A 16,308-nucleotide genomic window follows, 5' to 3' on the forward strand; every position below is an offset into this window, starting at 1 on the left:
TTTTACCTGAATAAACAACAAACAAGGAAGATGTTTGTCTAAAATCCTTTGTAGCATCTAAATAGAATTTTAGAGCGCGAACAACATCCAAATTGTGCAACAAACGTTCCTTCTTTGAAACTGGTTTCGGACACAGAGAAGGTACGATAATCTCCTGGTTAATGTTTTTGTTAGAAACAACCTTTGGAAGAAAACCAGGTTTAGTACGTAAAACCACCTTATCTGCATGGAACACCAGATAAGGAGGAGAACACTGCAGAGCAGATAATTCTGAAACTCTTCTAGCAGAAGAAATTGCAACTAAAAACAAAACTTTCCAAGATAATAACTTAATATCAACGGAATGTAAGGGTTCAAACGGAACCCCCTGAAGAACTGAAAGAACTAAATTGAGACTCCAAGGAGGAGTCAAAGGTTTGTAAACAGGCTTGATTCTAACCAGAGCCTGAACAAAGGCTTGAACATCTGGCACAGCTGCCAGCTTTTTGTGAAGTAACACCGACAAGGCAGAAATCTGTCCCTTCAGGGAACTTGCAGATAATCCTTTTTCCAATCCTTCTTGAAGGAAGGATAGAATCCTAGGAATCTCAACCTTGTCCCAAGGGAATCCTTTAGATTCACACCAACAGATATATTTTTTCCAAATTTTGTGGTAAATCTTTCTAGTTACAGGCTTTCTGGCCTGAACAAGAGTATCGATAACAGAATCTGAGAATCCTCGCTTCGATAAAATCAAGCGTTCAATCTCCAAGCAGTCAGCTGGAGTGAAACCAGATTCGGATGTTCGAACGGACCCTGAACAAGAAGGTCTCGTCTCAAAGGTAGCTTCCAAGGTGGAGCCGATGACATATTCACCAGATCTGCATACCAAGTCCTGCGTGGCCACGCAGGAGCTATCAAGATCACCGACGCCCTCTCCTGATTGATCCTGGCTACCAGCCTGGGGATGAGAGGAAATGGCGGGAACACATAAGCTAGTTTGAAGGTCCAAGGTGCTACTAGTGCATCCACTAGAGCCGCCTTGGGATCCCTGGATCTGGCCCCGTAGCAAGGAACTTTGAAGTTCTGACGAGAGGCCATCAGATCCATGTCTGGAATGCCCCACAGGTGAGTGACTTGGGCAAAGATTTCCGGATGGAGTTCCCACTCCCCCGGATGCAATGTCTGACGACTCAGAAAATCCGCTTCCCCATTTTCCACTCCTGGGATGTGGATAGCAGACAGGTGGCAGGAGTGAGACTCCGCCCATAGAATAATTTTGGTCACTTCTTCCATCGCTAGGGAACTCCTTGTTCCCCCCTGATGGTTGATGTACGCTACAGTTGTCATGTTGTCTGATTGAAACCGTATGAACTTGGTCCTCGCTAGCTGAGGCCAAGCCTTGAGAGCATTGAATATCGCTCTCAGTTCCAGAATATTTATCGGTAGAAGAGATTCTTCCCGAGACCAAAGACCCTGAGCTTTCAGGGATCCCCAGACCGCGCCCCAGCCCATCAGACTGGCGTCGGTCGTGACAATGACCCACTCTGGTCTGCGGAATGTCATCCCTTGTGACAGGTTGTCCAGGGACAGCCACCAACGGAGTGAGTCTCTGGTCCTCTGATTTACTTGTATCTTCGGAGACAAGTCTGTATAGTCCCCATTCCACTGACTGAGCATGCACAGTTGTAATGGTCTTAGATGAATGCGCGCAAAAGGAACTATGTCCATTGCCGCTACCATCAACCCGATCACTTCCATGCACTGAGCTATGGAAGGAAGAGGAACGGAATGAAGTATCCGACAAGAGTCTAGAAGTTTTGTTTTTCTGACCTCTGTCAGAAAAATCCTCATTTCTAAGGAGTCTATAATTGTTCCCAAGAAGGGAACCCTTGTTGACGGGGATAGGGAACTCTTTTCCACGTTCACTTTCCAACCGTGAGATCTGAGAAAGGCCAGGACGATGTCCGTGTGAGCCTTTGCTTGAGGAAGGGACGACGCTTGAATCAGAATGTCGTCCAAGTAAGGTACTACCGCAATGCCCCTTGGTCGTAGCACAGCTAGAAGGGACCCTAGTACCTTTGTGAAAATCCTTGGAGCAGTGGCTAATCCGAAAGGAAGCGCCACGAACTGGTAATGTTTGTCCAGGAATGCGAACCTTAGGAACCGATGATGTTCCTTGTGGATAGGAATATGTAGATACGCATCCTTTAAATCCACCGTGGTCATGAATTGACCTTCCTGGATGGAAGGAAGAATAGTTCGAATGGTTTCCATCTTGAACGATGGAACCTTGAGAAACTTGTTTAAGATCTTGAGATCTAAGATTGGTCTGAACGTTCCCTCTTTTTTGGGAACTATGAACAGATTGGAGTAGAACCCCATCCCTTGTTCTCTTAATGGAACAGGATGAATCACTCCCATTTTTAACAGGTCTTCTACACAATGTAAGAATGCCTGTCTTTTTATGTGGTCTGAAGACAACTGAGACCTGTGGAACCTCCCCCTTGGGGGAAGTCCCTTGAATTCCAGAAGATAACCTTGGGAGACTATTTCTAGCGCCCAAGGATCCAGAACATCTCTTGCCCAAGCCTGAGCGAAGAGAGAGAGTCTGCCCCCCACCAGATCCGGTCCCGGATCGGGGGCCAACATTTCATGCTGTCTTGGTAGCAGTGGCAGGTTTCTTAGCCTGCTTTCCCTTGTTCCAGCCTTGCATTGGTCTCCAAGCTGGCTTGGCTTGAGAAGTATTACCCTCTTGCTTAGAGGACGTAGCACTTTGGGCTGGTCCGTTTTTACGAAAGGGACGAAAATTAGGTCTATTTTTTGCCTTGAAAGGCCGATCCTGAGGAAGGGCGTGGCCCTTACCCCCAGTGATATCAGAGATAATCTCTTTCAAGTCAGGGCCAAACAGCGTTTTCCCCTTGAAAGGAATGTTTAGTAGCTTGTTCTTGGAAGACGCATCAGCCGACCAAGATTTCAACCAAAGCGCTCTGCGCGCCACAATAGCAAACCCAGAATTCTTAGCCGCTAACCTAGCCAATTGCAAAGTGGCGTCTAGGGTGAAAGAATTAGCCAATTTGAGAGCATTGATTCTGTCCATAATCTCCTCATAAGGAGGAGAATCACTATCGAGCGTCTTTATCAGCTCATCGAACCAGAAACATGCGGCTGTAGCGACAGGGACAATGCATGAAATTGGTTGTAGAAGGTAACCCTGCTGAACAAACATCTTTTTAAGCAAACCTTCTAATTTTTTATCCATAGGATCTTTGAAAGCACAACTATCCTCTATGGGTATAGTGGTGCGTTTGTTTAAAGTGGAAATCGCTCCCTCGACCTTGGGGACTGTCTGCCATAAGTCCTTTCTGGGGTCGACCATAGGAAACAATTTTTTAAATATGGGGGGAGGGACGAAAGGAATACCGGGCCTTTCCCATTCTTTATTAACAATGTCCGCCACCCGCTTGGGTATAGGAAAAGCTTCTGGGAGCCCCGGCACCTCTAGGAACTTGTCCATTTTACATAGTTTCTCTGGGATGACCAACTTTTCACAATCATCCAGAGTGGATAATACCTCCTTAAGCAGAATGCGGAGATGTTCCAACTTAAATTTAAATGCAATCACATCAGGTTCAGCCTGTTGAGAAATGTTCCCTGAATCAGTAATTTCTCCCTCAGACAAAACCTCCCTGGCCCCATCAGACTGGGTTAGGGGCCCTTCAGAGATATTAATATCAGCGTCGTCATGCTCTTCAGTATCTAAAACAGAGCAGCCACGCTTACGCTGACAAGGGTTCATTTTGGCTAAAATGTTTTTGACAGAATTATCCATTACAGCCGTTAATTGTTGCATAGTAAGGAGTATTGGCGCGCTAGATGTACTAGGGGCCTCCTGAGTGGGCAAGACTCTAAGCCATCTCCGTGGAGATGTTGCCTGTACAACGGCAAAGAGAATGACTGGGGTAGGCGGAGCCTAGGAGGGATCATGTGACCAGCTTTGCTGGGCTCTTTGCCATTTCCTGTTGGGGAAGAGAATATCCCACAAGTAAGGATGACGCCGTGGACCGGACACACCTATGTTGGAGAAAGAAATGTTATGCTCTGTCCAATTCATATAAGTTTACTTTTTACTGTCTGTTTAAGGGGAAAGTTAAATTGCAATAAATGATCCTAAAGCGTTCATCAAGAGATTAATAACTAACATTTAAAAGCGCTCTGAAGATGTAGAGAAAGATTAAAATTAACCGTAAGCGGCAACTTACGTCAATGTGAAACGTGAACAGATATAAAGTGCTGCTGCCTTTTGCTAACTCAAGTACAATGATTTCACACCGCTTACATAGAGTCCTTCTCTTTGCTATCTCGCCACTGATAATCTAGACAAGCTGGAGGGGCGCATGAAACCCTTAATGAGTAATAATGCTCTGACCTACACGTGACCTCAGGGTATACACTATCTATCTTCTTGTGAAACTTCTGCCACATCAAGAAGCTACAGAGAGTTAGTATAAAAACGTACGAGGCAGTGAGATTCATAATATGCACACAGTAGTTTAATATGTCCACTTGTAGTTTACAGCTACTTGCGCCCTATGAGATGTCATTACTTGCCTTTGCCTGCAGCGGTCTCTAGGTCCAGAGAAACATCAGGCTTGTCCTCCCCATTAGTTTCATCAACTTCTGTTACTGTTGTGAGCTCCGGCTCACTCTTGTAAAGCCGGTAATCAGGGCCCTGAGAGGAAAAGACCAATACAACACTTGTTAAATATTGTGTAACATCAAGTGCTCATTACTAAGAAAGGTTATGAGGGCAGTGATGAACCTTCTAATGGAAAAACAAATGGGAACAAAGAATGAGCCCAGTAAATCACGTAACCACGTGTCAGGTGAGAAAGAATAACTATTTGTTATAAATATGTTGTTATTGAACTGAAGCTGTAACAAATGAGTATTTATCTTTACAGTTACAAAGAACTGAACCCCTAAACTGCTCAGAACTTAAACATCTAAACCACCACCCAAGACTCTTTGCTTTGAAGGCTGCGCTCTACTAAGCATTATATGGCCCATATAAGGAAATTTTACGAAAACTTTAAAGAATGGTCAGACAAGGAATGAGAGGTTCTCTCTGTCAACTTTCCAACTAAGAAAGGGATGGTGTCCTAAGCATGTGTCCGAGATGCTAGAGGTTTCCCACTTTAATAGTACAAAGCTATCATATAAGACATTCTATGACATCTTCTACAAATATTATAGTCAACATTCACTCATTCCTTGTCAGCTTTGTAAAACAACATGACCTAACAAGGAGGGAGGTTTTATAGAACAGGAAATGTCAAGTCAAGGGTGTTTTACTTTGTAGTCCCACCTCTCCAAGCTGGCAAGAATCTTGTATAAGAAATGTTATTCCTGATTGGTTTGAGGGGGCACCAAAAACTTAAATTATGCTTACCAGATAATTTTCTTTGAGTCCACAGCTGCATTCATTACTTTTGGGAAATACAGAACCAGGCCACCAGGAGGAGGCAAAGACACCCCAGCCAAAGGCTTAAATACCTCCCCCACTTCCCTCATCCCCCAGTCATTCTGCCAAGGGAACAAGGAACAGTAGGAGAAATATCAGGGTGAAAAAAAAATGCCAGAAGAACAAAAAATAAAGGCCGCCCCATGAAACAAACACGGGCGGGGAGTTGTGGACTCTCCCCGTCAGAAGAAAATAAATTTATCTGGTAAGCATAATTAAGTTTTTCTTCTTAAACAGGGAGAGTCCACAGCTGCGTTCATTACTTTTGGCAAATCAATACCCAAGCTATAGAGGACACTTGAGTGCAAAATAGGTGGGAACAAAAAAGGCGGCCCATTCTGAGGGCACCACAGCCTGATATAACCCAAACTCCTGATAAAAAAAAACTGCGTCAACAGACACAGAAAGGACAAAAGGAAGAGGACCCAGTAACTGCCTATTAGTTAGAACCATAAAGAGCCTTGCTAGAGACCACTCAGATCCCTAGACTCCACTGAGCACAAAACCTCTGAGGAGACAAAAATCCCGCTGACTCGAAGCCCGCCAAGGAAAACCACTGCCTGACCAATGGGAAGGGGGACACCAAAATTCTCCTCACAATCTTCCAGAAGAAGATTAAGATCAGATAAGGAAGTCCAAAAAGACCACTAAAACAAACCCCCAAAAATCAAGGGCAAACCAAGAAAGAGAAAGTTCCAGACCACCTCCTACATGAGTCCCAAGGAACTAATGCAAAGTCCTAACCAGAACCGAAGACCTAAAAGGACAAAAAAGTAGAACCCTCTACCTTACCACAGAGCGCTATCCAGCACTAAGAAAACTGAACACCCAAGGGTCAAAAAACCCCCGGAAATAGAACAGACACAACAGATAGGAATATCCGTTTACGCCCCAGTCAACATCTGATAGGCGGTCCAACTAAGCGTCAAGCCTACAAAAAAAACTCTGAAAACAGTGCAGATCAATTCCACCCCTACCAGAACACAGGGAAGGGAGGACAGCACCCTGACCAAGAATAAAAAACCAGCAACTCGCAGAGGAAAGGTACCACCGCAAGGCCACCCATGTAAGGAAGGAGCACTCAGTAGCCCCTCATGATACGCGGTCGATGCTTAACAGAACAGTCAGAATCCCTGACCCCTACTCTGAGCAAACAGTCCCAGCACTGACGCGACTGGTAAAGTCCAAAGGACAAGGGAGAACAAAAATTCACTGTAACGACCAGGCCCGGAGATTAGCAAATAATCTCCAGCCACGAGATCCCCCGGAAAGGAAAGAGGCACGAACCCCCAGAGAGACTAGCTCGGGTTCCCAAATACCTATCTACATTTCCCTTCAGAATCGGAGGGGAAGTACACTCAACCAAGAGAGACCCTCGACTAACAACTATCAGAAAAGTATGCAACATGAAAATCCAACCTTCCAGGTGGACACAAACTCATGACGTCCTGCAAGCAAAGCAGGGAGGCAAACCCCACTGAACTCCAGGATCAGAGGAGGAAAACGACCTCTGGAGTAGCCAACAGGATAGATGCAATAGATCAGATTCTCCAAAATAGAAGAAAATCAGAGACCCAACAATTTGCTAGCCCACATGCAAGGCGCAAAAAGCTGGAACTGGTCTTCAAACTGCAAATCCGCTTGCTAGGCAGCTAAGGTAACCCTCCGGCCACTACAGCCAGCTCAGTAGAGAAATTCCCATTTCTCCGGAAGGAATAAAAAGAAGCCACCAGTAGGAACAAGGAGATTTTCCCAGGATCGGGAAACCCAACCTGCTACTCAACCGGCCAGATCCAACGTCTATGAGATCTGGAAAACAGAGTAACCAAAAAGGCCAGTAGAAGACCAGGACTAGGTTAAAAGATTGGACACCCGGAACCAAACAAATAACCCTTGAGGAACATCCCCAAGAGTACTCAATCTGAAGATGACCTTGCACTGAAGTTGATGCAATCACAGCCATGCCTCCACGGGGTCTTAAACAATGATCTCCCATGTAAGTATCCCAGAGACTGAACTCATCCCCAACGGGCCTCTTGGATCCACACCCACCAAATAAGACGAAGGCAGGACCCAAAAGAGATCAGAACTCAAACTAGAAAGTAATCTCTGTTTGAGAGAATATAACAGTCTCTAAATATCCACTCTGGATCAATCTCCGGGGGCCCCTACTGCTCAAGGAATTGACAAATGAACGATCATCCTAAAACTCCTAGCAGGCGAAGGAACTCAACTGAATCGCCCAAGCAGGGCCAACCTTACATTTGTAAAAGAGACAACATACAATCCCCCAGATCCCAAAAATTATAGGATCAGAACAGGATATCGTAAGAAAGCGGACCCTAAGGACCGGATTTCCTCCATCAGACGACAGGAAGACTGACCCCAAGGAAAGGGGAAACGAAGTACACAACCAACCTTGACCATAAGGAAGAGGCCCTGTTGAAAGAGATCGGGACTAATAAGTACAATGCAATCTGGAATTAAGTATGATAGAGGAGAAGTAACCCCCCAAACCAGGTACGGAAGATCTCTATGGCGTCATCTGAACCCCTTTATCTTTCGAAGGGGAGAACCAAAGGACCTCAAGTATACTGTCATAGCAGGATCTGTAATCCCAGATAACCCTGTTAACTATGCAGGGACAGGACACCTAGGACTGAGTACATCAAACATTGGACGCCCTACCCGGATGAATAAATTAGGACCAGCCTAACATCTAGGATAGAAGGGCCTTCATAACTTGTAGAACAAGAAAACAACTTCTTAACAAGAAGTAAGCAAACTCAGTACCTGTTACGGTTACCCTTAGTCTCGCTGAGAGATGGACCGCTAAGTAGCCTGGATCCCTATTGCTAAAGAGGGGAGAAGCTGCTTTCCATAGTATTCTATATGAGTCTCGCAAATATAGAATAATCTCCCTTAGCTGCAGTACAGCTAGGATACCCTTCTGCCCACAAAAACGAGTCAACGCTGCGATTGAGGGTCAAACAAGAACTCAGGACTGGGATGCCCAGCCTGCTTTTTATTAAGGTTACATGCACACAGGGCACTCCCAGGGGGAGAGGGGGGGAAGCACAAAATCCCCCATCACACATTTAGATAGAGAGCACTGTCCTTTGACAGGCCACAATAGGATTACAGTACTTAAGATAACAAGTTTACAAGTTCATCTTATCAATTAGCAGTCTGGCTCCAGAGGTGATTAGACAATGGGATTGGTTATCCCTAAACTTAGAGCTGAGGCCAGCAAATGTGTATTTAGGCAATAGTTTCTAAAAGCTGAAAAAAAAAGAGTTAACTCTTTATGAAATGATACTTGTTACGGTTTTCTTGGAGCCCTTCTTAGGCGCTGGCTTGCTGGTTCAGGCATTGCTGCTGGGAAATAAGCTCTTCACAACAAAATAACTAATGCTTCTGTAACAGTGCTCCCTTTCTGTGGAACACTCTGGCAGACACGGTCTCACCCCTTTTCGGGGCAGACTAAGGCTGTCCAGACCGCTGGTTATGCGGGGCTGAGGTCGGTTTGTCTGGACAACCCGTCGGCGTTGCCATTCTGTTTCCCAGGTCTGTAAGTAATGGTGAAATTGAAGGGTTGCAACGATAAGCTCCAACGTAATAGCCTGCCGTTATCTCCAGAGACCCGGTTCAGCCACACCAACGGGTTATGGTCGGTGACCAGAGTGAACTCCTGACCATATAAATAGGGAGTCAATTTCTTTAATGCCCACACCAAAGCCAAACACTCCTTTTCGACCGCTGCATAGCTGACTTCGCGGGGCAGGAGCTTCCGGCTGATGTAGGCAACTGGATGCTCCCCTCCATCTTCGCCTACTTGGCTGAGGACAGCTCCCAGCCCGAACATGGAAGCATCTGTATGGACGATAAAACGTTTGTTAAGGGCTGGGGCCGCCAAGACAGGAGCGTTAATTAGAGCATTTTTGAGAGCCTGGAAAGCCGTTTCACAGTGGGGAGACCACAGGACCTGTCGAGGTAAGTTCTTCTTGGTCAAGTCAGTCAGGGGTTTGGCAAGTGTGCTGTAGTCTGGTACGAACCGTCTATAGTACCCTGCCGTGCTCAGGAAGGCTAGGACCTGAGTCTTAGTGATGGGGGTGGGCCAATTGGCGACAGCTTCTATTTTGGCCGGCTCTGGTTGCTGCTTTCCACACCCCACCCGGTGACCCAGGTACTGTACCTCGGCCATCCCAAAGTGGCATTTTTCTGGCTTCAGAGTCAGGCCAGCAGCCCAGATCTGATCCAGAACCATTCCCACATGAGCTAAGTGGTCCTCCCAGGACTCACTGTGGATCGCTATGTCGTCCAGGTAGGCGCAAGCAAAACTCTGGAAGCCATCCAGGAGCCTATCCACCAAGCGCTGGAATGTAGCTGGGGCATTCTTCATCCCAAACGGCATTACCCTAAACTGATATAAGCCGAATGGGGTGACAAATGCCGACTTGGGGATAGCCTCCGGGGCCAGGGGAATCTGCCAGTAACCTTTGCAGAGGTCAATAGTGGTCAGGTAATTTCCCCTGGCTATACGATCGAGTAGCTCGTCTACCCTGGGCATAGGGTAAGCGTCCGTCACGGTATTTTCATTGAGCCTCCGATAGTCTACGCAGAACCGGGTGGTCCCATCTTTCTTGGGCACCAAGACAACTGGGGAGGCCCATGGACTATCGGAGGGCTCAATTACCCTGAGCTGGAGCATCTCATCGATCTCCTTCTTCATTCCTGTCCTAACTGCTTCGGGGATTCGGTACGGAGCCTGGCTCAAGGGAGCTTGTCCCGGAGTATCTACCTGGTGGGTGGTTAAAGTAGTGTACCCTGGCTTCGGGGAGAAGGTGAGGTGTTTGGACTGGAGGAGTTGGTTGAGCTGCTCCCTTTCAGTGGGGCTAAGTCGGTCCCCTATCTGAACCTGCGCCACTATACCTGTGGGGAGACTCTTTTCTAATAGGTCTGGAATGGGTAAACTGTCGGGGTCTTCCTGAGGGGAACAACATACGGCCATCACGTTCTCTGGTCGCTCAAAATATTCCTTGAGCATGTTTACATGGAATGTCTTTCTAAGATTGTTGTCATGGCAGCTAGCTATCACATAAGTGGTGTCTCCCCTTTTCTCTACGATCTGGTAGGGACCCTGCCAGGACGCCTGCAATTTGTCTGTCTTCACCGGCTTAAGTACTAACACCTTTTGTCCTATGGTGAAGATTCTCTTTCGGGCCCCCCGATCGTACCATACTTTCTGTCTTCTCTGGGCCAACTGGAGATTAGCCCGCACGGATTTGGCTAATTGCTCCATTCGGTCCCTGAGTTCCAGCACGTATGGCACAATGGGGACACCGTCAGCCTCCATCTCTCCCTCCCAGTGCTCCCGGATCAGGTTTAGGGGTCCCCGTACCTTTCTTCCGTAGAGCAACTCGAAGGGAGAGAACCCTGTCGTTTCCTGGGGCACCTCCCGATAAGCAAATAGGAGGTGCGGCAGGAAGCGTTCCCAGTCTCGGTATTCCTGAGTGAACGTCTTGAGCATTTGCTTGAGGGTCCCATTGAACCTCTCACACAGCCCGTTCGTCTGGGGGTGGTATGGGGAGCTCAGGAGGGACTTAATTTTGCAAACCTGCCAGAGTTGTTGGGTTAATTCAGCCGTAAATTGGGTGCCTCGGTCGGATAGGATTTCTTTTGGAAATCCTACCCGGGAGAACACCTGTACTAGTGCATTCGCTACCGTATCCGCTTGTATGTTGGATAGGGCGACAGCCTCTGGGTACCTGGTAGCGTAGTCCACTACGGTAAGAATGTAGCGCTTACCGGAGGGACTAGGGGTAGCCAGTGGTCCCACTAGGTCAATAGCAACCCGACTGAAGGGTTCCTCTACAATGGGCATATTTACTAGCTGGGCTTTAGGGTGATCGCCTCGCCTTCCTACTCGTTGACACACATCGCAGGTGTTACAGTAAGTTCTAACATCAGCGTGCACCCCTGGCCAAAAGAACGTGCGAGTAATGCGGTGTAGGGTACGGGTTACAGCTAGGTGGCCTGCTAAGGGGATGTCGTGGCCTATTTTGAGGATTTCTTGACGGTATTTGTGGGGCACTACCAGCTGTCGCCTACGCTGTCCCCTTTTCTCTGTCCAGCGGTATAGTTTCCCTTTTTCCCATAAGAATGTTTCGTTATCTGCCCCGCCCCCTCCGGTCTCTGCTCGTTCCTGGTACTTTTGTAAGGTCGGGTCAGTCTTAGACTCTGCCTCGAAAGCATCTGGGGTGTCCCAGGGTATGGGGCCTAACCTGTCAGGCAAGGTCGGGGTAGGTCTTACCTGTGTCTCCCGCACTGGTGAGAGCTCTCGCTCCGTCCGGGCTTGGGCCCGTGTAGTCACTGGGTCCGCCTCGTTGTTGCATACTGGAGCATAGGCAGAAGTCATGGGGCCCAAATCGTTGCCCAGTAGTACTTCGGCAGGTAAATTATCCATTAGGCCCACGTTCACAGCCCCCTTTCCCGCTCCCCAATCAAGATGCACTTTAGCTGTTGGAATTTTGTACACATCCCCCCCCGCCACTCTAACGGCCACAGTCTGTCCGGATCGCTTGTGCTCTGGCACCAAATGACTCTGTACCAGCGTGATAGTAGCCCCTGTGTCTCGCAATCCCTCGGTAGATCGCCCCTCGAGCCATACCCTCTGCCGATGGTGCTGGCGGTTATCTGAGGCAGCATATACAGGGTCTGCCTCGTGAAGCGGCCCCACATATCCCTCCATAGGGGCCTCTTGGTTAACACAGAGGGCCCGGGCCGGACGATAGGACCCAGAGGGGTAATTGTAATTCCTGGGTGTCTGGTGCGTATTAAGGGGGCAGCTAGCCATGAAATGCCCTGGTTGCTTGCATCGGTGGCAAGTCGGTCTGGGACGCTCAGAGCTGTTATTGGGTGGTCCTGAGTGTCGGACGGGCCCTGTGGGCACCGGGGCTCGGAATTCAGCACGAGGGGGTGCACGGTAAACCTCTCTGGGTTCGACCCGTGCTGGAGCTCGGTAGTTCATGGGTTCGTGAAGACGGGAGTCATAATGTTCATCGGCCAATTTGGCTGCTTCTTCTAAGGTAGAAGGCCGCCTGTCTCGCAGCCATTCCTTCCCTTGCTCTTCCATGCCATTATAAAAATGTTCTAAGAGAAACAATTGTAAAATTTCCTCCCCAGTCACCGCTTTACTTCCGCTCAGCCAGTGATTTGCCGCTCTCCGCATTCGGTGCGCCCATTCCATATGGGTATCGTTAGGCTTCTTTTCCGTGCCCCGAAACTGTCGGCGATACGTGTCCGGAGTTACAGCGTACCGTCGCAACAGTGTCTCCTTAACTAGCTCATACTGTGTCACTTCCTCAGCACCCAGAGTACGAAAAGTTTCCAGGGCTCGCCCGGATAGTTTCCCAGACAATATCGTGGGCCACTCTCTGTTGGGAATCTGGTGCAGGGCACATTGCCTTTCGAAGTCCGCCAAATATTCATCAATCCCTGTCTCGCTCTCTAGAAAGGGTCGAAATGCCGCATAGGGTATCTTGGGCCTCCCAGCATTTTCGACAGGGATGATTACCTGCGGGGCTTCAGCATTGCGGTGTGCGTTCACTAGGTTGAGTTCGTGGGCTCGAGTCTCTCGTATATCCTCGCCCGCCTCCGCCATCAACTGCTGTACCAATTCCATGGAGGGGTTCGGCTCGTATAATGAGAGCCTTTCCCGAACAATCCTGTTTTTTTCGTCACTAATCGTGGTCGGTGTTTCCGCCATTGTGAAGCTCTGATCCAGTTCGGTCAATTCTGCGATCAGCTCTCTCCTCGGCCGGTTGCTGGCGTACCCCCCTCTGCTTTCAAGTAAATCCTTTAGGGTTGTACGCTTCAATTTTTCGTAAGCGCTCTCCATCCGTTCTGTACCTCTCCTAGGAAATCCAGGAAAATCCCGCCACTGCCGCCAAATGTTACGGTTACCCTTAGTCTCGCTGAGAGATGGACCGCTTAGTATCCTGGATCCCTATTGCTAAAGAGGGGAGAAGCTGCTTTCCATAGTATTCTATATGAGTCTCACAAATATAGAATAATCTCCCTTAGCTGCAGTACAGCTAGGATACCCTTCTGCCCACAAAAACGAGTCAACGCTGCGATTGAGGGTCAAACAAGAACTCAGGACTGGGATGCCCAGCCTGCTTTTTATTAAGGTTACATGCACACAGGGCACTCCCAGGGGGAGAGGGGGGGAAGCACAAAATCCCCCATCACACATTTAGATAGAGAGCACTGTCCTTTGACAGGCCACAATAGGATTACAGTACTTAAGATAACAAGTTTACAAGTTCATCTTATCAATTAGCAGTCTGGCTCCAGAGGTGATTAGACAATGGGATTGGTTATCCCTAAACTTAGAGCTGAGGCCAGCAAATGTGTATTTAGGCAATAGTTTCTAAAAGCTGAAAAAAAAGAGTTAACTCTTTATGAAATGATACTTGTTACGGTTTTCTTGGAGCCCTTCTTAGGCGCTGGCTTGCTGGTTCAGGCATTGCTGCTGGGAAATAAGCTCTTCACAACAAAATAACTAATGCTTCTGTAACAGTACCCATACAGGAGCTGTTAATATGAGTCAGATGGTTTCGCAGAAAGACTCTCCCTGCATCTCCGGACTCTACCTTTCATTCACGCTCTCACTGAGAGGCTGACAGGACTACTTAAAACTTCAGTCCCATTTCGAAGAGTACTTACCTCCATAAGAAACTATCTTGAATCTTCTGACACTTCTCTGCCAACCTCCTGTGTTGAAAGGCAAAGAATGACTGGGGGAAGAGGGAAGTGGGGGAGGTATTTAAGCCTTTGGCTGGGGTGTCTTTGCCTCCTCCCGGTGGCCAGGTTCTGTATTTCCCAAAAGTTATGAAAGCAGCTGTGGACTTTCTCCGTTTAAGAAGAAAATAATGATCCCAATTTGCTGTATGTTTCTGTGCCTGCCTTAGTTATCTGTCTCAGAAACTACCCCTTATATATCTGCACAGACGTAAACCCATTATGTAATATTAATAAAACAGATAAGATCATTGTGTACATAAGGAGTTTAGTTGTATGTTCAATTGGATCTTCTTTATTTCTGTTAGCGTTATAATATCATGATTAAGGTATTTTAACGAAAATGACCCTAGTCTCAACCTACCTATAGCATGCATGATTAAGGTCTTCTAATGAGAGTGACCCTAGTCTCAACCTCCACCTATAGCGTACATGATTAACGTCTTCTAACGAGAGGTACCCTAGTCTCAACGTCCCCCTATAGCGTGCATAATTAAGGTCTTCTAATGAGAGTGACCCTAGTCTCACCCACCCCCTATAGCGTGCATGATTAAGGTCTTCTAATGAGAGTGACCCTAGTCTCAACCTCCCCCTATTGCATGCATGATTAAGGTCTTCTGAGAGTGACCCTAGTCTCACCCTCCCCCTATAGCGTGCATAATTAAGGTCTTCTAATGAGAGTGACCCTAGTCTCACCCACCCCCTATAGCGTGCATGATTAAGGTCTTCTAATGAGAGTAACCCTAGTCTCAACCTCCCCCTATAGGGTGCATGATTAAGGTCTTCTAATGAGATTGACCCTAGTCTCAACCTACCTATAGCGTGCATGAATAAGGTTTTCTAATGAGTGACCCTAGTCTCAACCTCCCCCTATAGCGTGCATGATTAAGGTCTTCTAATGAGTGACGCTAGTCTCAACCTCCACCTATAGCATACACGATTAACGTCTTCTAACGAGAGGTACCCTAGTCTCAACGTCCCCCTATAGCGTGCATAATTAAGGTCTTCTAATGAGTAACCCTAGTCTCAACCTCCCCCTATAGCTTGCATGATTAAGGTCTTCTAATGAGAGTGACCCTAGTCTTAACCTCCCCCTATAGCATGCATGATTTATGTCTTCTAACGAGAGTGTCCCTAGTCTCAACCTACCTATAGCTTGCATGATTAATGTCTTCTAATGAAAGTGACCCTAGTCTCAACCTCCCCCTATAGTATGCATAATTAAGGTCTTCTAACAAGAGGTACCCTAGTCTCAACCTCCCCCTATAGCATGCATGATTAAGGTCTTCTAATGAAAGTGACCCTAGTCTCAACCTACCTATAGCGTGCATGATTAAGGTCTTCTAATGAGAGTGACCCTAGTCTCAACCTCCCCCTATAGCGTGCATGATTAAGGTCTTCTAATCAGTGAAATTAAAAAAGAGGGGGTGTAGTAGTGCGCTGGCAATGAGGAATACCAAACACCTACCAAAAAAGAAAGATCCTTCGGTCTTTCAAAAACGATTGTATTACAAAACTAGGGGTGATAGGTGCGCTACAATTAGCTAAAGGTATATAAGCAATTGTTATATATATATATATATATATATATATATATATAAGTAGAGGTGTGTCAATAAATATATAGTGATGTGTCAATAAATATATAGTGACAAGAGATTAGCTAAGCGTGTGAATTACTATAGGATGTGTCCGAAGGATGTGTTCACCTATGTGTTTATAATATTTATATTTGTGTTATATAACACTGTGTAGAATTCTCTAAGACAGAGAGATAGAAATAGCCACAGTAGGTTTGACAATATTTACTTTATAAAAAAAATATATGATACAGAATAAAAAACGATCTTATGATCTAAATTTAAAACATCATATTAAAGGGACGTCTCCCAAATGATTAGCAGAAAAATAATCACATAAAACCATATATCCAAAGTTTAAAACCAGGTTAAACCATATATATGAGATCCAACGTATGCATCTGATTGCAATCTAAATTG

At 46.8% G+C, this 16,308-nt stretch overlaps 1 protein-coding gene across 2 annotated transcripts in view; it reads right to left on the reverse strand.

Moving 5' to 3' along the window:
* Positions 1 to 16,308, reverse strand: part of PLEKHA5 (pleckstrin homology domain containing A5) — a 1,264,477-nt gene that overhangs the window by 183,515 nt on the left and 1,064,654 nt on the right. For both annotated transcript variants that reach the window (XM_053719122.1, XM_053719123.1), the window contains exon 22: positions 4,591 to 4,711. In XM_053719122.1, the coding sequence (XP_053575097.1) occupies positions 4,591 to 4,711 (121 nt within the window). The remainder of the gene's footprint in view (positions 1 to 4,590; positions 4,712 to 16,308) is intronic.

Source organism: Bombina bombina, chromosome 6 (genome assembly GCF_027579735.1).
Source record: "Bombina bombina isolate aBomBom1 chromosome 6, aBomBom1.pri, whole genome shotgun sequence".
Classification (NCBI taxonomy): Eukaryota; Metazoa; Chordata; class Amphibia; order Anura; family Bombinatoridae; genus Bombina; species Bombina bombina.